The 22,366-nt window shown below is 45.7% G+C and overlaps 1 protein-coding gene and 2 pseudogenes across 1 annotated transcript; all 3 read right to left on the reverse strand.

Annotated features, from left to right (window-relative positions):
• Nucleotides 1-2,619: 2,619 nt before the first annotated feature.
• On the reverse strand, nt 2,620-3,644 carry XCR1 (X-C motif chemokine receptor 1). The gene has a single exon (XM_006914861.2). The coding sequence runs from the start codon at nt 3,631-3,633 to the stop codon at nt 2,620-2,622; it is 1,014 nt and encodes a 337-aa protein (XP_006914923.1). The 5' UTR covers nt 3,634-3,644.
• A 2,398-nt stretch (nt 3,645-6,042) lies between these two features.
• Nucleotides 6,043-6,161, reverse strand: LOC112482077 (annotated as a pseudogene).
• A 10,077-nt stretch (nt 6,162-16,238) lies between these two features.
• LOC102890659 lies at nt 16,239-16,418 on the reverse strand (annotated as a pseudogene).
• Between the last annotated feature and the right edge of the window lie 5,948 nt (nt 16,419-22,366).

A 22,366-nucleotide genomic window follows, 5' to 3' on the forward strand; every position in this document is an offset into this window, starting at 1 on the left:
ATACATGCCCATCTTTTATTTGTGCATATAATACAAAGATGCTTACTGTTTCTATGAGATGATTACAATAACAATTCATATTAGTCTAGGGCTGAACAATTTGCAAAGCAAGTACTTTTACACGCATGACCTCAGGGACACCTCCATCATGTGGGTAGAGCCTGTCTTTGTGTTGTGGACATTTATAAAATTTTACAGATGAGGATACTGAGGCTCTAAGAGGCCCGAGGTCACAGTGGGTAAGTAAAAGAGCTCAGATTTCGGGTTTGTGTCCAGGGCTCAAATCGCAAGAGCCTTCTCAGCCAGTTTACTGTGGAAATCTGTTCTATTTGTGAGTCTCTTTGTCCATTGCAGGAAGCTTTCACAAATGACAGCCGCTAGGAGTTCAACAAACTAGGTGACGTCCGGGCTGGTGGAGTCTAGAGAACTATTCATGGAGAGCCCGTGGATGCTGCCTGGAGTTGACTGGAAGATGTGATATACGCAAGTGTCGGAAGAGGCTACAGAAGTAGAAAAAAGCCAAAAATACGGTCTCCTATCTGGTTACTCAACCAACTACCACTATTTCTGGGCATCATGGAAAGTTCTAGACATGTAACAAGGGTCGTACTCTCAAGGAAGTTCCACTCTGGCTGAGGTCTGAGGCTTTCCTGGGCTTGGAGGCGCATTTTTGTTGCAGGAGTCGGCAAGTTTCCTCTCTTCTTGACTTCGCTTGAGAAAGCGTGGAGCTGGAAATGCTGTGAAGAGCATCTTCCCTGGGAACTGCTGCGGATTTTTTATGTTCCAGATGTGACAGGTCTGCAGCCCTGTGTCCAGGGCACTGTTTTTCAACTGGAGGGGGCGGGACAGGCCTACGAGAGTCCAACTGAGGTCGAACAGTGGTTTCAGTGGCTGGAGGGAGGGGAAAGCAGGAGCTTGCGGCCAAGGAAGGGTGTGGCCAGAGGATGTAGCATGCAGTCACCGGTCTCGCCCATGCTCCCTCTCTGATGGGATGCCCCTCTGTCTTTTTGTTTGTACCCCCACCCCATGTCTCTGTTCCTCTTCCCTTGGATTCCCAAGGAGCTGGATTAGGAGAAGATCCTTGATTAATGATCACCCTGGGAGCTGGTCTATTGGGAGTGCCAAGACATCACTAGAAATGTAAAGAGAAACGCATGATTGTATTCATTGACGTGTTTCTAGGGATGTGGCTGTCTGTGTTGAAAGACATACTTGGATAAGTATCTTGAGATGTGAGGAGCGAGAGGGGGTGAGGAGACAATGAAGCAGGCTCCTCCAAGTACATGCTCTGTGGTGATACAAGACCCCCAAACCTGCCTTCTAAGAAGATTGGGCTCAAAACTCACGGCGCTTTGGTTTGACCAAGTGGGTGTGTGAACTGGAATCCTCTGCCCTTCTGCTCCCTGGGCTCAGTGTGCCATCTAAATAAAAGTTAAATGAAGGTTTAATACTATTGGTTTGAGGGGGTGCCCAACAATTACCCATAGGCTTAGCTCTGCCCTTGCAACCAAATCATTGCCTCCTCCCTTTTGCTATGGTGAGGGATGGCCCCACCTATTGGTTAGCTAGTCCAAGAGAGTTTTATCCCTTCCCTGGTCCACCGCCCAGCCCTCTCCAGCAGGTGTTACTGACCTAATTCTTAAAATTAGACCCTCACTCTTCCCCAGCCAGGTCAAACTCCTTCAAGACCGGCCACCCAATGGCAAATAGATCATTGAAATTGTAGCTGGAACTGAAGGGGAAAATGCCTTATAAGCTCTCCAGACTCCAGCTGAGAGCTGTGTTAGTAGCTACTTTATTCAACAAAGCATATACTGAGCGCCACAGTGACTGTGCAAAGTCCTGCTCAAGGAGCTGGGCAAGGTGCTGGAATTCCCATTCTCAAGGAGTTGCATCCGAATGTTTCTAACTAGGGTTCATGTCAGAATCACCTGGGGAGCTTTCCAAAGGCCCCATCCCAGAGCTAAATCAGGTTCACAGATTGAGACCCGTCGCCAAGGTCGGTGTTTACTTATCTGGGCCTCCAAAGCTGGATTGTTGGCGCCTGGAGGGTAGCTTGTCCATATTTATAGTCTCTAAAGAAATGCTTCCTGTAGAAGACCCCACATATTGTATTCATTCTGCTAATAAAAGATTTACAAACTAAATCACAAGCGCCAGTTCATGTGCTAGAAACTGGAATTAAGGTACAGAATACATCTCCAATCCAGTTGTGGGTTTTAGAATTCAGATTTCTCTCTGACTATACTTGAGGATGTGGTGGTTTTTGTCCTGCAGAGACTCATTCAGTTGTCACTAGGGGATACAGAACCAACGCCCTCCAGAATTGACTGGGACACCCTGCATAATTATCACACACAATCAGGTCTTTGAAGGATGCTCCTTTCTGGGAATCCTTTTATGTTTTAGAAACTTCTGAACTAAGCAATGATAAGAGATCCATGTCTAAATGAATGAATAAAGGAAAGAATGAATGATGAACTCAGAATCCAAGAAAGGTTTTTCCCACTAAAATGGCAACGTAAAATTCCAGGCGGGGATCCACTTTTCCTGCATCGCTTCTCTTGGCTCCCACTGTGGCTTCTCTGTCCATCTCAACCTGCAGCACCAAACTCCCTTTCAATAAAAGGAGGCGCCCTCATAGTGGAAGGCACCTGGGGTGTGAGGTAACGGGGAAGAGCTGGGCGCCTGTGACCGGCAGAGCCAGAAGTGCCGGAGCAGAGTTTTGAGGTGTCTGCGGAACTTGACCCCGACAAAGACATAGAGCACTGGGTTGAAGCAGCAGTGGGAGAAGGCGAAATCGCGGCAGATGAGCAAGGCGTAATCCAGCTGCTGGCTGACCTTGCAGCTCTGGATGACCTCGAATTTCAGCAGTGTCTGCAGAAACAGCATCAGGTTGTAGGGAGCCCAGCTGATGAAGTGTGCCAGCACAATGGTGAGGATGAGCCGGACGGTCCGGTGGTGCCGTTTGGACCGTGAGCGGAACAGGGTCTTGAGAATCTCCACGTAGCAGAACAGGATTATCCCCATGGAGAGCAGGAAGATGACATTGTGCTGGTAAACCGACGCTAGGAACCACTTGAGTTCCGCGTAATCACAACGTGAATGTTCCGAATGATGAAACACTTTGTGGAAGATGGCATCGGGGATAGAGGCCAGGACGCTGATTGCCCACACAGCTGTGGTCACCAGCACTCGGCACCGAAGGGTGTGGACTCGCAGGGATGAGAGGGGGCTCACCACAGACAGATAGCGGTGGATGGTCATGATGGTCAGGAAGAAGATGCTGCTGCAGAGGCTGATGGAAAACAGCATGCTGAGGAGCTTACAGGGGAAGTCTCCCAGCAGCCAGCCCCAGTGGTATTCCAAGGTCCACAGAGGCAACAAGCAGGAGAATACTAGGTCTGAGAGGCACAGGTTGAGGATGAAGACATTGGTGAGCGACTCCAGGCTCTCGTACTTCACCAGGACCCACAACACCAGGCTGTTGCCCACCAGGCTGAGGAAGAACACCAGGCAGTACAGGATGGTGGTGCTGAAGGCAGCAAAGTTGAAGGTCTCCTTCTCACACAGAAAGCTCTGAAGATCATAATCAAAAGGGGTGGTGGACTCTGGGATGCCCGAGGGCTCCATCTGGACATTGAGAGCATCTGAAATGATAGCGACATGGTTTGAATCCACGTGGTTAGGCTAGAGTTCAGGAGAGTTCATATTACGAAAACGTGTGGTCCATGGACCAGCCAGCAGTGGGTGAATTAATTACTCACGATGAGATTAAGATCGTTCACCAGAACATGGAGCCGTAAAGCATACCCTCCAGTTTGGTTAGCATTTCTTTCTAGCAAGATTTTCTTGATAAAGGAAGTAGTGCATTAGTTATAGAAATTTAGTTAACTCTAAAAAAGCTTTCTCACAAAGAAAACTCTAGAACTAGATGATTCTGCTGGTGCACTCTGTCAAACATGTACAGAAGAAATAACACCAATCTTATACAAACTATCTGAAATACAGAATGGAATACTTCCCAAATCATTTTTTAATTAACTTATTTATTTTTAATTCTTTAATGTCACCATATATTTGACCCCCCTTACCCCATCTACCTCCCTCCTCCTCTCCCCACCTCCCCTCTGGTAACCACTAGTCTGTTGTCCATGTCCATGAGTCTTTGTTTGTCCTGTTCGTTTGTTGCTTTTAGGTTTATATGCCACATATAAATGATATCATGTGGTTTTCAACTTTTTCTGTCTGGCTTATTTCGCTTAGCATGATTATTCCCAAAACATTTTATGAGGCCAACATAAACCCGATACTCAAAACAGACAAAAACATTACAACAAAAGAAAACTACAGACCATAATAATCCCTCATGAACATAGAAACAAAAATCCTTAACCAAATATCAGCAAATCAAATCGAATATATGTATTATATTTAAAAAGTATAATACATCATAACCAAGTGGTGCTTAAAAAATAAGAGGTTGATTTAATATTTGAAAAATTGATCAGTTTAAGTTACCTTATTAACAGAATAGTGACAAAGCTACATGATCCTTTTTGATAAATGCAGAAAAGCATTTGACAGAACTCGATACCCGTTTATGACATAAACTCTCAGCAAATGAGAAGTAAAGAGGATATTGGGCATCTAGAAAACCCTTTCCACTTTTCTGTTGGTTATCCATTCATTTACTCACAATTTCAGCGGGACTCAAGGTCTGGGCCTGCAAGTCTTCGGGGATACAAAGGAGAATGTTGCCAAACCCCAAACTACTCTGAGATACACGTTCTAGTTTGTTTTTCTTTAGCCTGTCATGCCCACTCTCTCTCCCCGTCTCTGTAGAGTCATGTAGAGTCATGCCCACTTGACTCTAAGAAAGTACATTTATCTTTCTGGTCCATAATATAATTTGGATTGAGAAACAGCTCTAATTTATACCGATAAGAATAACCATCTACCAATAAGAATAACGTCTTAGGTGAAGACTTAGAACCAAATAAACCCCTCTGTTTTCTATGGCATAAGGAACAGTGTTATATATGACTGTTATTCAAAGACCATCCACTGACCAACTTTTTAGCAATGCGGATTGGGGAGAATCCCCAGACCTAAGGAATCAGAGCCTCAGGAATCTGCATATTTATTGGCTCTTGAGGTGGCTCTGATGCCCACCCCCCAAATTCTAAGAACTCCCGGTATAGGCTATCAAAATTGGAGGAAAACATAAGTTTAAAAAGAACTCACCCATATCTACACCTGTTTTCATGCGTCTTGTGGCACAAATGGTGCTTCTCAGTTTCATATTTTGCTTAGAGAAAGTGAAACATCTGCCCTTTCCAGAAGGCTGGAGGAAGTGGGGGGAAGACTATTGCGTGGATTCTCAGAGGGAGCCTTCACCGTTCCCTCCTCCTCCCACTATCAGACTCCCCGATTTGATGCACCCCCAACCCCTGCTCCCATCCAAGACCTCATGTTATAGCCTGGCCAAGTACTGGTCACACAGAGAAGAGCTGGGTACCTAACCTGTCTCCACAGGCAGGTGGGTTGACAACTTGGGAGTCTTCTGAGTCCTGGGTTCCACCAAGGGTTGATTCAGGTAATTTTAAAGTCAGAAGGGGTCTAAAGGATAATGTATTTTTTAAGCTGTTTTTTTTTTTCTCGTTTGATCAAAAATTGTATTTGTGATCATTTTAAATTGAGATAAAATTCATGTAACATAAAAATAGACTATTTTTAATGGTAGGATTCAAAAGCTTTTAGCATATTCACAACGTGGTACAGTCATTATTACTGCAACTGGATAGTTTCAGAACATACATCTCCATCCCCTCTGAAAGGGGTCCCGTACTTGTTAGCAGTCAATCCCACGTCTATCTCCCTCCATTCCCTGGCGATCACTAATTTACTTCCTGCCTCTATGGTTTTATCTATTCTGGACATTTTATGTAAGTGGAATCATACAATAGGTGACCTTTTGTGAACGGCTTTCTTTTATCTAGCATGATTTCTTTCTTTCTTTTTATTATTATTATTATTTTATGCCTATAGCACCTGGTCTTCCTAGGTGGTCTCTCATCCAAGTACTAACCAGGCCCGACCCTGCTTAGCTTCCGAGATCAGACAGGATCGGGCTTGTTCAGGGTGGCATGGCCATAGACAAGATTTACACTTTTTTAATGAATCACGATGTTGAGCATCTTTATATGTGCTTTTGGTCATTTGGGTATTATTTTTTTTGGAGAAGAATCTATTTAGAACCTTTGCCTTCTTAAAATTTGGGTTATGTGGCTTTTTATTACTAAATTGTGAGAGTTATTTATATATTCTGAATACTAGACTCTTATCAAATATGTGATTTGCAAATAACTTCTCCCATTCTGCGGGTTCCTTTTGAATTTCTTGGTAATGTCCTTCACATGCAAAAGTTTTTAATTTTGATAAAGATAAATTTGTTAAAACTTTTTTTGTTTCTTTTGATTTTGGTGTCATATTTAGGAAACCACTGTCCAACCCAAGGTCACAAAGATTTGTACCTATGTTTCCTTCCTAGAGATTTTTAATTTTAGCTCTGAACTCTAAATTATATTAGATTATTCTCTAGGTCTATTCTTAGACCAGCACCGCACCATTTTGATTACCATAACTTCATAATAAGCTTTGAAATCAGGAAGTATGCATCCTCCAACTTTATTCCTTCTTCTATTTAAGATTGTAAATCTAGATAAATGGAATATGATGGAGAATGCTTTCCACAAGGACACCAAGACCACTCAGTGGAGAAAGAACAGCCTTCTCAGCAAATGGTTCTGGGACGACTAGATATCTACATACAAAAGAATAAATTTGGACTCCTACCTCATGTGAGATACAAAAATTAACTTCAAATGGATTAAGTCCCAACTGTAAGAGCTAATACTATAACATGTGTGTGTCAAAGGACACTATCGAGAAATGAAAAAGGAATTTCGATAGGCTTTGTATTGGACCTGTAGATCAATTTGGGGATTATTGGCATCTTAACGATATTGAGTTTTCAATCCATGAACCCTGGATTCCATGTACTTAGGTCTTCTTTAATTTTTTTGGTGGTGTTTTGTGTTGTGTGGTATATAGATTTCACACTTTCTTGCTTTAATTTATTCCGAAGTGTTTTAATTTTATGCTACTGTAAACAAAATTGTTTCTTTACTTTCACTTTTAGATTGTTCATTGATATTGTGTAAAGATACAGCTGATTTTTATAGATTGATCTCGTGTCACGTCCAGCGTAGCCAGCTCGATGCCTGAGTGGGAACAGTGGGAGCTGCCGAAAAGAGAGAGAGAGACAAAGGTGGGATCGGGAGGACCACTGTCCACTGACGATGAGCAATGGCGCAGTTTTATTTTTGCAAGCTGCTTTTATACAAGAGCATACAGTTGCGAGCTAGGATCAGATCCTCTTTGGCACAATCACCTAACCTACATTCTATTGTGAACTTTTGCCACTTTGTCTGTTCGCGGCTGTAAGTGTACTTCCCTGTCTCGGAGAAACACCGTGTTGTTTCCCGAACAGTTCGTACCTCCCGATTCTTAGGAGGGTTCGTTGAGGCGAGGCGACCCTTGGCTGGCCTCACAGATTGCAAGGACCTTGTCAGCTTGCAGTCTGCTCTCCGCACCTCCCCTTTCTTTTTTTATTTTTAAGCCGTAGAGCATGCAACGTAATTTGAGACCGTGCTACATGTCGTTGGAGGATTCGGCAGCTGACTGAAAAAGCACAAAAGAATACAATTCCAGCTAAAATCCAAAAAGTACGTTTAAGCAAATCAAAGGATTAAACCCATGCAAACGATCTAATAAATCTTTACCTAAATCTTTTGGATTGATAGTAGTATCCTTTGCATTTTGTATATCCAGAATCTCCTGATGCAAAATATGCAAATCTAAATGGAAATGATCATGATACCAAATACCTTGTAAATGCAATCACACCCATTGCCAATTCCACTTAGATTGATTATAGGTTACATTGGTTACACATACCCCTTTATAGGCAGCATGACAATGCAAACTTGTTCTTTTTCCAAGAGCTTCTGCTTCGTTTCCTATCTGCACTACTACCGATTCTAAAGCATTCAGCTTAATCTCTAATTTTAAAGCAATGTCTTCTTGTGTCTCCATAGCCATAGAAGTATTATGAGCCAACTCATTAACAAAATTAGCATTTTAGATACTTTGTGATAAGGTCACTGCTACAGTTACTGCAGTAGCTACTAGTCCTGCATTAACAAGTCCTTTAATTCTCTTTACTCAAAGCAGATTTCATTTCTAACAGAGTTTGTACCCCACTATCATCATGCCAAGGTTCTTCTAATTTAGTTGGTAACATGATAAAACTTGGTTGACTTAAAACCAATAAATCTGACCCCTGATTATGGGGACTCACACAATTAGTTAAATTACAATTGGTACAAGATATATTAAGAAGTCCATTCGAAGCATTTGTTTGCAATTGTCCAACGAGAAGAACATAGGGGGCGGCAAACACAGGCTCGAACCCCATAGCTATGCTTAATGTTCAAGTCTGCAGTAGACAAATCAGACAGGTTAACGAAGTCCAAAGCTGCAAAAGCTCGCCACGAGTCCTTTTGGGGTGGTCGTCAAAGAAGCTATCTATCCTCCAGGGGTCATTTAATCTTTATGAGCAACAAGGCGATGAGACCAATCATATACCTTCTGCAACCATCCAGTTGTCTCATGTTCTGACGGTAAAGGATGAGCACATTCCAGCCAGTTTACCCATCCTTTCAGCTTCGCTGATGTAGTGTTGGGACAATAAGGTATTCTGGGAAGATGCATTGCTGGCACTACCATAGTATTGTTAGAAAGTCCAAGAATAGATAATTGATGCAAATACTTAAACAGGTCCCATGGTCCAGTGAGATTAGCTGGAGCAGCCCCTCCCATAACAGTCTTCACATAGGATTCTATTTTTAAGCATCCAGTAACCCCAGCACGAGTTTCAGCACACAGTGGTGCAAGCGATGACACCCACTGAATAATTAAAATTCACCCACTGTGGCTTTATATGGCCGTCAGAATGGCATCCTCAAACTTGTGTATTATTAACAAACACAGGTACACTAACATCTTCCCATGTAACTGGATGCAATACAGGGGGATTAAGATAATACGTCCAATAATTTTCTCCTTTAACTACACTTACTTGCACAGCTAGCTGAGCTAACATGACCACAAACAGTCGGTCAGGAGTGACAGGCAAACCCTGACGCCGAACCATGTCTTGCCCTTCTGATGTCAAATGTTTACTATCCCCCCCCCCCCCCATGAGGGATTACGTGCTCTCCGAGTTCCCCTGGATTGTGGAACAACTACCAGAGGAGTGATCTTCAGACATTTCAAAGGAGAGATGAGCTTCTCTGCGTCTGATCCATCCGCCATCTTCACAATGCCTGACCGGCCTCTCAGGCAGCCAGTGAGGTCCGTCTGCACCTTCAGGAAAAACACAAACAAGCCCCGTCCCCACACTAAAACAGGATCTGGGCCATGTCACATGTTAGTTAATGGATCCTTCCAACGAACTACTCCTCGTGGATTCCCCGAAGGAGACCAGAACCTTTTTGTAGCTGTTCGACCATCATCATCTATGTTTAAAGAATTTAAAGTAAAAAGTACATGGTTTAAAATATTCTGAGGCATCACAGGGCTGACTCCCCATTTTAGTTTTTGTATTTGAACCTTGAGGGTACAGTGAGCACATTCTACGATGCCTTGCCCTTGAGGATTATAGGGTATACCTGTTACACGTGCAATCTGAAATTGTTTACAAAATTGTCAAAATGCTTTACTAATATATCCAGCTCTGTTGTCAGCCTTGATTTGCCTGAGAAGGCCAACGACTGCACAAGTTTGCAGGCAACGACTAATGACATGTTTAGTGCTTTCACCTGAACGAGCAGTGGCATATATGAAATCAGAACTGGTGTCTACAGTGGTATGTACCTATGGAGTATTTCGGAAAGACCCAACATGTGTAACGTCCATCTGCCAGATATGATTAGGTAATAGTCCTCGCGGATTAACTCCATAATGAGGAACAGGTAGATGGATTTGACGTTGATGACATTGGTTAACTATTTGACGAGCACTTTCCCGAGATAATCCAAATTGCTTACGCAGGGCAGATGCATTCTGATGGTGTAGTTGATGACTCTCTAGAGCCAGCTGCGTAGGGGTAGAGAGTGCTGCCGCTAACAAAGAGTAAATAGGAACAGCTCCATTACTGCAGGTAGTGCGATCAGCACATTCATTTCCCTCAGCTCGTGGCCCTGGAAGCTGTGAGTGCGCTAGTATATGTCCAAAGAAGCATAGGTCCTTCCTGGCTTGAATAAGCTCATGAAGCTGGATAAATAAATGAAAAAGGCTTTCATCTGCTCTATGTCCAACGAAGGCAGTTTCAATAACCTGGCTCACAGTGTATAAATAAACACTGTCTGAATAAATATTTACAGGTTGTTGTGGAAACAGCTCTAAAGCCCAAACTAAAGCCAATAATTCAGTTCTCTGAGCTGAAGTCATGTTAGTTCGTTTTGAATAAGTCTGAGTAGGGTTATGTACGGTAGCAACTCCATTGCTGGAACCATCTGTAAAGACAGTAATAGCGTTAGGGATAGGTACCTGAGAAATCACCTTTGGAAAGATAGCAGGTGTTTGTATTAAAAACTGTATTAGCTTATCAGGTGGATAAAGACAATGGTTGCATTACATTGAGCTAAAGATAATGACCATGAATCAGAATATTGATTTAAGCGTACTTGCTGCTTCTGATTATAAGGAATAATTATAGTACTAGGATCTCTTCCTAAGAGCTGTTGCATCCAGGTTTGCCCTTTATCTGTAAGGATAGAGACTAACTCATAATATGGGTTAAGAACTTTTGGAGCAGAATTATGCAAATGTAACCATTTTATTGGCCCTGACTTTTGCCATATAATCCCAGTTGGAAGAGGTTTAGCTGGACAAATTACTAGTATCAAAGGTAGAGAGGGATCTATGCGGTAGACCTGTGTATTTTGTATAGCCTCATTTACTAATTATAAAGCCTGTTTAGCAGCAGGACTTAATTCTCTTGGAGAAGAGGGATCAGAATCTCCTCTCAAAATATCAAATAAAGGCTGTAGTTGTCCCATGGTGATTCCTAATTGTGGCCTAAGCCAATTAATATCTCTAAGTAATTTTTGAAAATCATTAAATGTCTTTAATGAGTCAAATCGAATTTGAACGTTTTTGTGGTTTGTTCGCTGCAAAATTATAGTTCCTAAATATGAAAAAGGTGCAGACCTCTGCACTTTCTCTGGTGCAATGCGAAGACCATAATTTTGCAAGGATATTTGTAATTCAGCATATGCCTGCTGCAATACTCTTTCCTCTGCATGTGCAAGCAAGATGTCATCTATATAATGGATGATATAGGAGTCTGGAAACTTTTCTCTAACTGGCAATACTGCTTGAGCAACAAAATTTTGACAGAACGTAGGAATGTTAGCCATACCCTGAGGAAGAACTCTTCATTGGTACCTTCTCATGGGCTCTTTAAAATTAAGTGAAGGGAGGCGAAAGGCAAAACATTTCTTATCTTCTGGATCTAAAGGTATGGTAAAGAAACAGTCTTTCAAATCTATAATAATAAGATGAAAATTCCAAGGCATCATAGTAGGCGTAGGGAGGTCAGGTTGAATGGCACCCATAATTTCCATAGTTAAATTAACTGCCCTTAAATCCTGCAGTAATCACCATTGGCCTGATTTCTTTTTTATAACAAAAATTGGAGTATTCCAGGGACTAATAGAAGGCTCAATATGCCCTGCGTTAAGTTGTTTATTAACCAGCTGCTGAGTGGCGGACAACTTCTACTGAGTTAGGGGCCATTGGTCTACCCAAATGGGATCATCTGACTTCCAAGAGATTTTTCCAGCAGTAACTTTACTAGAGGTAGCAGGAGCTACTAAGGCCCCAGTTATAAATTTTGATATCTGAGCCCAGCGTGATCATTTTTAGGTTGGCCTTATAGTGGCTTCATATGACCCTCTGCCATATGGTTGTACCTTCCTTAGTCCACTAAGGAAGTCCATATATCCTTGTCTAAACATCATATTGGAAACCTGAGCATTTGGACTAAAAATCATAACTTTTAGTTGTGATAAAACATCTCTCCCCCACAAATTAACAGGCAAACCGGCAAACCAGGAAGAACATAAGGATGGAAAGAGCCTTGCTGACCATCAGAATCTGTCCGTTGTAATATTTTTGAGCTTTGCAGAGTTCCCTGAGCCTGTCCTATGCCCTGTAGCTCGGTTAAAGCCAGGGCTGTCGGCCAGTTGGAAGGCCAGTGCTTATTAGCAATAACCGACACATCAGCTCCAGTATATAAAAGACCAGAGAACATTTTCCCCTCTATCAATAAAGTCATCGTAGGTCTCTCTTGTTTTATTTGCTGAACCCAATAAGTATCCGAAGACCCAAATCGAGATTCTCCTCTTTCTTTAGAGGTTAACACTTTCCCTGTCTTTACATGGGGAATAAGCACGAATTGAGTAATTCTGTCAGTGGACAGTATTTGAACAATGGTTCTCGTGGTCTGAGCTATCACCTTAATCTCTCCTGTATAATCTTCATCTATGACTCCTGGCAACACTTGAAATCCTTTCATAGTCAAGCTATTTCTACCTAATATAAGACCTGCAGTCCAGGAGGAATAGGACCCCACACCCCTGTAGGGATGGCCTGGAGCTCCATTTCAGGAGTTAATACATATCTGATGGTGGGACTGAGGTCCAGTCCTGCGCTTCCTGGTGTAGCACAGCAGAGTTGTCGAACGGTGGGCTTATCTGGTCCCCTGGAGACAGGATCGCAGATCGGAGCCCTCTCGCGGGTAACGGCTCCACATTAGGGGGAAGAAACACTGATGGGTTGGTAGCAAGAGCCCCATTATTTGATGGGGCCGACCCCCGTGGCCCATTTCCCTGCAGCAGATTGCCCTAGGCGTCATGACGTGATTTACATTCATTAGCCCAATGCCTTCCTCGCTGACATCTAGGGCAAATTCCAGGCGCTCTAGGTTTAGCCACCTCACTACCCCAAGGGGTGGGATGACCTCCTTGCCCCTCAGTCAAGCTTCTGGTGGGACATTCCCTGGCAAAGCATCCAGCTCCGCCACAGCAAAAACAAGTTCCTCCACCTTTCCCTCCGTTGCCCTGAGGGCCCTTTTAGTTTCCTAAGGATTGACTTAACACAGCAGCCAATGCAGCTCCTTGCACGTAAGCTGGCCCAATATCAGCACATATTCTAATAAAGTCAGATAGCATACCCATCTCCCTATGGGGTCTAAGTGCTGTTTGGCAGGGTTTACCCGCATTCTCATAAGCAAGCTGTTTCACTATTATTCCTCCTGCCTCAGTATCAGACACCGTTCTAGACACCGCCTGTCCAAGACGGGAAACAAAGTCCTGGTATAAATTCATCAGCCCCTGCCGCACGCCACTGAGTTCCTCAGACTCGGCTCCTGATGGAGGCAAACTGCGCCAAGGCTTCACAGCACAAATGTTAATGTGTTGCTTTGCCTGTGGCTGAAATATTATTTGTTGCATCAAATCTAGATACTGCCCCTCTCCAGTTAACATTTCTACTGTAATAAGAACAGCATGAGCCACATCACGCCTGGCTTGCTGCTCACTGAGATCATGCCATTCACTTTTCCACAGCAGATCATCTCTCCCGATAAGCAAGCCTTGGCTATTGTTTTCCAGTCATAGGGAGGCAGAGTTTCGTATTGCGGTCCCTCAAGCAATGCCAAAGTAAAAGGAGCCATAGGACCATAGGTTGCGCAGGCCTGTTTTAAATCCCTCAGTGTCTTCAAAGAGACGGCCGGATGCTCTTGGACAATCGGCCCCTGATTGTTAAGTCTCTGTTATGGGAAAAACCTGAAAACCTCCCGTATCTTCCCCCACTCTCTCTAGCTTTCCAGATTCCTTTTTGCACCAGGGAATAGGACACTCCAGAATGGTGATTCTTAGATCCCAAGTTAGGGGGTTGGGGTAAATGAGCAGGAGGAGCGTCGCTTGGAAGTTTAGCTAGTGCGGCAATTAACCCTATTGCAGAGTCCTCCCCTCCGCTTTCGGACTTGTCCTCATCTGAAGATTCTGGATGATGATTATTTCCTGGCCTCTCTTTCTAATGCCTGCTCATACTCCGGAGGAAGGGGCTCCCTCAAACTAAGGGCTCCGTCCCTGACCTTTTTAACGCCTCGTATCCCTCCACTGTGCGTTTTAACATCTGTGCCATCTCTCCTGGTGGGGAAGCAGCAGGGAGACGACTAGCTGAAGGAGTAGAGTCTAATGGGTCCCTTACTAAACCCCAAAAAGCAAAGGTGGGACTAGGAAAGTCCTTTGGCCCCTCAGCCGAAAAGCGATCACGCCAAGCGCACCTCCACTTTCTCCCAAGTCCCTGAATTTACCGTTCCTTCCTCTGGAAACCAAGGACAAGTTTCTTGAACAAAAACTAAAAATGGCTGAATCGGATCAGAACGCACACCGCATCCCCGAGCCTTAAGCATTGCTTTAAGCATTGGTACAAAAATATTGCGGTCCTTGGCCCCTTGCTGTCCCATGTTGTACTTCCCACTGTACTAGTCTAATTTTTCAATTTTTCTGGTGCACCTTTCATAAACTTGCAGACTAGCCTCTAAACTCTCCCTCTGCCCGATGTGTACACTTACTCGAGGGAGTCTCCTCCCTTACCTGTTTTGCGTCTTCCCGTATTCAGGTCCCTGTTTGGGTGCCACCTGCTGTGTCCAGCGCAGCCTGTTTGATGCCTGAACAGTGGGAGCTGCCGAAAAGAAAGAGAGAGACAACGGTGGGATGAGGAGGACCACTGTCCACTGGTGATGAGCCATGGCGCAGCTTTGTTTTTGCAAGCTGCTTTTATACAAGAGCATACAGCTGCTGGCTAGGATAAGATCATCTTTGGCACCATCGCCCAACCCACATTCTATTATGAACTTTTGCCATTCTGTCTGTTCGTGGCTGTAAGTGTACTTCCTTGCCTCGGAGAAACACTGTGTTGTTTCCCCGAACAGTTCGTACCTCCCGATTCTCAGCGGGGTTCGTTGAGGTGAGGCAACCCTCGGCTGGCCTCACGGATTGCAAGGACCTTGTCAGTTTGCAGTTCACTCTCCACGATCTTGTATATTCTGCATCTGACTGGGTAGAAATGCCATCCTGATCGTTGGAATGGGGACATATGGGAAGATCACAAGGAAGCTGGGGATATAGAACCCTTAAATTGCCAATAGAAGAAGCCCTTCCACCTTTGTCGGACCCACCAAGCCATCATCAAACGGAGGCGGCATATAATGGACCACGCAGGATGTGAAAGCACAAGGATGTTCCATGAGTAGGGGCCCGAATGCCCGTGGCTGTACTGCCTTCTCTCTCCCAGCCCACGCACTTATGGTTTCGTGAGGAATTCCTTACGACCAGCTGAATGAAAAAAAACCCCTCATGTCTGGTTTATAGATGATTTTGCAAGACATGCAGAGAGCACCCAAAAGTGGTCAGCTGGAGAAACGCTGTGGCTTCTTTCTGGGACATCCTGAAGGGTGGTAGTGAAGGGGAGTTCTCCCGAGGGACAGAACTTTGAGCATTGCCCCTGGTTGTCACGTTGCTCAGAAAGGGAAGCGGGTACCTCGGTTCTCAGACGAGTGTTTTCTGGACGGCCTCTGCCTTCCGTCTCGCAGATCTCAGCCTGTACACGTCAAATTCGCTAGTCGATCTCAGAAGGAAAATCCTAGTTCCCTGATTCTCGGCTTCAGGGGCGGAGAGGCAAAGGACTCTCACTTTTACTTCTGTGTATCATGCAGCTTCCATTTCCCATTTCTAGCAAAAAGAGGAAAGGAGGCCTGGTCACTTTTTGTTTTCCCTCCCACTGATGATAATTCATTACAGTCTGTTGGCAGCAGATAGATATTAGACCAGAACTACGTCTTCATAGAAATGGGGAGTGATGCGTAGCCATTAGATGGGGAACTGTGTGTACTTAATCATCACCACGCTCTTTTAGTTTCTTGACAGTGCACTGTGCCGTCTGATTTCTTCCTGCAGACGCTCAGTCTCCTTAATGTGATGACTGATCTCTTCTTCGTGGTGTTTCTCCAAGGCTGCCAGTCGTTCCCGAGTTCGTGCTCAGAAGTATCGTTTCTCTTCGGCCTGTTCTCTTTTCCCGAAGGCCCCTCTGGCCTCCCGGACTGAGCCCACGTCGAAGTCGAGATCCCCTGACCGGTCCGAGCTGACGCTTTGGGCTTGCGTGGCCCTCACGCCCCACACAGCGAGGGGCATCTGCATCGCCAACGCAGTGACTGCCATGGTTGTCTGCCTGGTCGCTTTTCACATTTACTTCACCGAGGTCCAAATACCCGTGGCCACCGTAGCCTCCAAGATTTGTTGTTGCTATTGTTCGACTTTATCAAGGTATCAGGGTTCTATTGGAAAAACAGAACCAGTAGGATGGAGATATATAAATATATACACATATGTATAGAATCTTTAGATATATTTATAAACATGTATTTGTAAATTGTGTATTTATATATAAGATAAAATCATATGTTTGTACCTATAATGTATATATGTACCTATAATGTATAATGTATAAAAAATGTATATATTTATAATATGAATTATAAATATATACATTTACAAGATACATATATATTTATAATAATATTTATGCACACGTTTCCAATAACAAAGTTATACATCTACTTCATATGACACAACTCTCATGACTTCAACGGAAAATGAGCTAACCCTTCCTCCAGATGGGTTGAGAGATATTCATTCTTTACCTGGATCCCAGTAACCTGAATATATAATGTAAAGTTAATTATATATAATGTAAAGTTATTTATATTATATATATATAATGTATATAATGTAAAGTTAATTATCATGAATACATTTTATATTAGAAAATAAGAGAGAAAGAAAACTTATTTGCTTGATGCATGTGTGTACAGACATATTCATAACAAAATAAGGAAGAGATACTCGTAACAGTTACACTCCTCAGTTCTACTTCTGGTCACATGGGCACAGCTGGTATTTATAGATAGCTTCTTCTGCTACCCATTCCATATTCCCGTTGCCCTCAGTAAGTGCCTTAGCTGGTTGGTCATGGTTCTTTGACTGATGGGGGATCCACACCTTCATCTCTAAAACCTGGACCAATAGCATTTCTGCGGGTACTACTAAGAGACACCCTTAAGGACTCTCCTGCATTCCAGACATATTCTTTCCTATTTCCATTGTGTCGTGGCAGATCAATTTCCCTTTGGTAGTTACTGTCAGTCACTCCAGCCAGGACAATCACTCCCTTCTCTGCCTGTTGATTCAGAGACAAGGGGAACCCAAAGTGGCCAGGTGGCAGTGTTAGCTGCTAATTCGGTGGAATCATCCTTGTGTCTCCTGTTGGAAGCATTCTTCCCTTTGGAACCGAGACCTCTAGACCAGCAGAGCATAAGTTATGGGGATAGTAAGTAAAATTTTTGCTAATGAATCACTAGGGGTGATGGTGAGTGGTGCTGCTCTGGCTTCTACCCCTTGATTCCTGGACCAGTGGCTCCTGGCCATGAGAGAAATAGCACCATATATTGGATGTTGATTTACAGCACATACTGCCTCCCAGAAGACGTTGCCCCAGCTCCAGTAGCTATTGCCACCTGGCTGGCGCTGCAACTGAGTCATAAAAAAGGCCTTTCCACCATTTTATTGTCAACTGCCTTAGGATGACGAGGAATATGGTAAACCCAGTGAATTCTATGAACACGGGCCCATTGCCGCACTTCTGATGCTGAGAAGCGATGCTGTGTGGAACACCATGACAGAGAATCAGGCATTCTTTAAACCATCAAGGGTAGTTTTCACAGAAACATTGTGAGCCAGGAAAGCAAATCCGTATCCAGAGTAAGTGTTTATTCCAGTAAGAACAAAACACTGCTCCTTCCATGACAGAAGCCACCCAGTATATAAGCTGGCTGGTCACTCTGGGGCGTTGTCCCTATGCGGGGCTCAGCGCTGGTCTCTGCTGCTGGCACTCAGTGGTGGTTGCAACAAGGCCGGCCTTGGCGAGTGGAAGTCGGTGTTGCCAAGCCCGTGCATAGCCTCCATCCCTACCACCCTGGCCACTTTGTTCAGGAGCCCATCGGGCAATGAGAGGGGTGTCAGAGGAAGAGGCCGATTGGTGTCCTCACACTGGATCGCCTTGTGCATTTGATTATTAAGACCCTCTTCCGCTAAGGTCACCCCTTGTTGCACATTTACATGGAACATTCCCCTACCTTTCCTCCTCTCTTACAAAATGTCGTTTGACATCTTTCCTGAGAAACTTTGGGCCGAAGCATGGTGTCTTGTATCTGGTTTGACCTATAAGGGTTACTTTCCTGCTCACATTCCTGCGTTCCAAGGACCCCTCGGATAGCCCTCTTAGAATCAGAAGGCACAGTCTTAGCCTGTGGAGGTTGGAGCCTGGGTTCCCGCTGGGGAAAGGATTGTGGTGAGTGAGAGATGCAGAGGATGGGGGTCACGTGATTGATGCCAGAAGGGGTCACGGGCATGCAGGGCCTGGGCCTCTTTGCCTGGTCTCCTGGGCTCCTGGGCATAGTGGGTGAATCCAAGGGTTGGATTGGGGATGTGGGTTCAGAGGCCCAGTAGCATGGGAGGACAGCTTAAAGCTGGATTCGGAGAATCTGGCATAGAAGTCGCCTCCTCTGGGATGGTCCATTTCTGGGGCCCTCAAGGGTAGGGCTTTTGGGGGCAATGAACCAAGGAGGGAGTGGCATAAAGCTCTGGGGTTCTTAACGAGCCAGAGACTGATATGGGCAGTGCCCATTGCACACAGAAGCTGACGAAGCAGTGGGATTGGGCCCAGGACACTTCTGGGACTTTTGGGCTCTATCAGTGCGAGGTTAGGGTACAGGAGCAGGTAGATCGTTCTGAACTTCCTAAAGCCACAAAGCGTGAGAGCCTGCACTTCCTAGAGGGGATGCAGGTCTCCGGGCAACAAGGCCAGTGGGTATAAGTTCCTGTGCCAGCCAAGGAAGTGCCTGCTCAGATCTCCTTCAAGAGACACCTGCGCAGTGCGTGGTTGACTGATGGTTCCAGCTGCCTCCACCATGCACACTGAGGCCACGTGCCACTCTCCCCCAGACCCCCTGCCTCTTTGAGCCAGTGACTGAGTTGGGCAGGTTATTTGAGCCCTTTCATTCCTGCCTGAACCAGAATTCCTCTAAGGGCAGCCTTTGCTCTGAGACTCTCCACTGGCCTGGCCAAGATTTTCTCAGAACTACGCTGTGGTCTGAGGCTCTTCTAGTTTGATTCTTCTTCCTTCCCCCTTTCCTTTCACAGGGGTCGGACCTGCATCCTGGTCTAAGGGTGCAACAAGGCATTTTCCCCGCAAAACCTCTTGTACATCTCATTCTCGCTTGGTGTTTGCCTTTGAAATTCAAAAAAGAACAGGAGCTCAAGGGCCACTTGGGAGTCTCAAGTTTGGCATGAGGCCAACCCTTTTTCCAGGGGGAACAGGGTCTTGGGCAAAGGAACAGGTCGGAGGAGGCTGACAGCAGCCAGAAGGCCCATCCACCTCTCTGGTCCAACGCCCAGCCTGTCTCCCACTGGGCCGGCTCAAGCAGCGAAAGAGACTAGAGCTAGTATTTGATCTGGGCAGAGGTATGCTGGAGCTGGCTCGTACCAGCTTGCGATATATTTTTAGGAATTTTGCAAGCTGGTTGCTGTCCCATTGGTAGCTTAAAATCAGCCACAGTGGAAATGTTCATACCACAGAATCTGGCAAATGCTGCAAATCAGGACTTTTCCCTCTGGAGAGCCGATCGTTAAATTTTAGCATCATGCCGGTGAATGGAAGGTTATCATTTTCCTAAAATTGCTCCTGGGATGAAGTCTCAAATTCCTAACCTAGCTGGGATAGTGCTATCATTCGGGGTCCCAGGAAGAGACAGATGGCCCTCTCGAAAGGGCGACTGAGGACAATTTATGGAAAGGACTCTTACAAAGACGTGGGCAGGGTGTGGGGCATGCAAGGAGCAACGGCGAAGTGTCCCTCACCTAGCTACAGTGGCGGCTGCTCTGAATCTGAGGCAAGAGCCACTGAAGAGGCTGGTGAGGCCTGGACACGAGGAGAGGGCTGTTTGACATGCGACTGGCCTTTGGCAGAGAAGCTTGTTGCTTCCACCCCCAGCCCAGTGGGGAGGAACCCAGAGGGATGCACGCTCCAAACTCTTTCTCCTCTCCACCCTACTCTGCTCAAACTCCTGCTGGTACCTTCCACTGGCAGCAGCAAGGAAGCGAGGGAGGCGAGGTTAATGCAGCCCACGCAGCTGAGAACAGGGCAGGATGGAGAAGGTGGGCCAGTGCCCAGCCGTGGGGGGTCCAGCCCCATTTGGTGCACACTTCCCTTGCCCTCTGCACTCCGTCACCCACGCGGTCCCCTCTGCCTGAAAGCTCTCCTGCTCCCCGACTCCCCTAGTTTGTGACGCCTCCTCCTTAGCCCCAGCTTTCTCCTCCTGAACACGGCAGGCTCCTTGTCGATTGTGTTCTTTTGCTCCTCGTCATTCTTCAAAGCATCGCTCTGCTTACGGCAAGCGTTCTATCCAATAATTCATTCAGCGATCACGATGCCAGCGGCCAGCGTTACCTGAGCACTCACCACATGCTAGGCTCCGTGTAACTATTTGTTAGGATGCTGTCTACACTGCAGTCTCCATGAGGACAGGGACCAGGTTCTGTCTTATTCATCACTCTCTCTGTCTCCAGGGCCTGGCACATACTAGGAGCTCAACAAACAGGGGTGGCGTGAAAACCCCTACAAGGAGCCTAGCAAGTGTTTTTCAACTCTCTCATAGGGTGGGAGAGTAAATATGGCTGCGAATTTTTACTGCTCCTTCCATTGAGAGGTTGGAGTCTAATTCCTTGAATGTGGGCTGATTTTAATGATTTGCTTGACCAATAGAATTCAGTTCCAAATTCTGGGACTTCTAGGTCATAAGGAGCCCCACAGCCTTCAGCTGGATCCCTGGGGACATTCTCCTTGCGAGCCCTTAACCGCCACGCACAAAGCCCACTTATATGAGGCCGCCATGCTGGTGAGACCACGTGTGAAGTGTCTGGTGGTTCCAGCTGGGCCCAGCTCTCCAGCCTCCTCTGCTGAGGGCCACACAAGTGAAGGAAGCTGCCTTGGAGCAGCCTGCCCACCAGCTCAGTGGCACCAAAGGACCTCTGTGGATACCACATGTAAAAGAATTGCCCCGCTGAGCCCTGCTCAAGTTTTTGTCTCATGGAAGTATGAGATGTAATAAAACGGTTTTTATCGTAAGGCTCTATATTTGGGTGCTTTATTAAGCAGCAATAGTCAGAGCATGTAATATTGATCGTGGGGAAATCCCCAGGTTCTTCCATCCTGCCTTTGCCCGTCCCACACTCTCGGGCTAACTCTCTAGCAACCTAACTTTGGTGTGGCTCTAAGAGGGGTGCCTTCTCTCTTTAGCTTCCCTTTGTCAGGAAATCCCCCAAGTGCTGGCCTGCCCGCTTTACAGCGAAGCTGCGACAGCTGAGTTGTCCTGGGCCGTCTGCCAGATCTTCATGTGGCACCTCTTCAACCTGGGGTGATAGCGAACTCCGTGTCTCTCACATGGGTCTGGTGAGAGGGTTTTCTTGCTAAGAGCTGGGGAAACACAGGTGGCTGGCCGGGCTGCCCCTGATCCTACTGCCAGCTTGCTCCCAGGATGCACGTGTCCCAGACAGAGCACAGCCCTCCTGGAATCACCGGGACTCATCGGTGAGGGGCTTCAGGGTGCGGCTTTGGTTTGCAGTTAGGTGAGCTTTGAAAACCTGATGAATTCTGGATGGAGCCTTTTGGACGTTTCTGTAGCACTAATGACTAAAGAGACATCTGAGAAGCTTGAGGCCTCTTGGCCAGCTCCAGGATCTCTGGAAGGGGCCTCATGGGGATGTCCCCAAGGCACGGAACATTTGCCAGCTCATTTGCACTCCCTTCTCTGCTAGTCAGGCACACTTAGGTGGGTGGGGGTCGGGGGTGGTAACAGAGGGAGAAGAGTAAGTACAGGATGTGTATGATTCAGCAAAGCAGCAGCGTCGGGGCTGGACCTCTTAGAGCTCTGGGGGCTCCTTATGCTCTTGGGGCGCAGCCATCATTTCTTAGTGGGGAGTTGGTGTGTACACTGCACCTGTGGGGTTCACGAGGAACGCGGTTTCTCAGGTCCTACGCCGACCTATGGAAA

The sequence above is a fragment of the Pteropus alecto genome, unplaced genomic scaffold (genome assembly GCF_000325575.1).
Source record: "Pteropus alecto unplaced genomic scaffold, ASM32557v1 scaffold156, whole genome shotgun sequence".
Taxonomy (NCBI): Eukaryota; Metazoa; Chordata; class Mammalia; order Chiroptera; family Pteropodidae; genus Pteropus; species Pteropus alecto.

Bases quoted from the DNA above. Each gene is read 5' to 3' on its own strand.
- XCR1 (XM_006914861.2), bottom strand. From the start codon at position 3,633: ATGGAGCCCTCGGGCATCCCAGAGTCCACCACCCCTTTTGATTATGAT.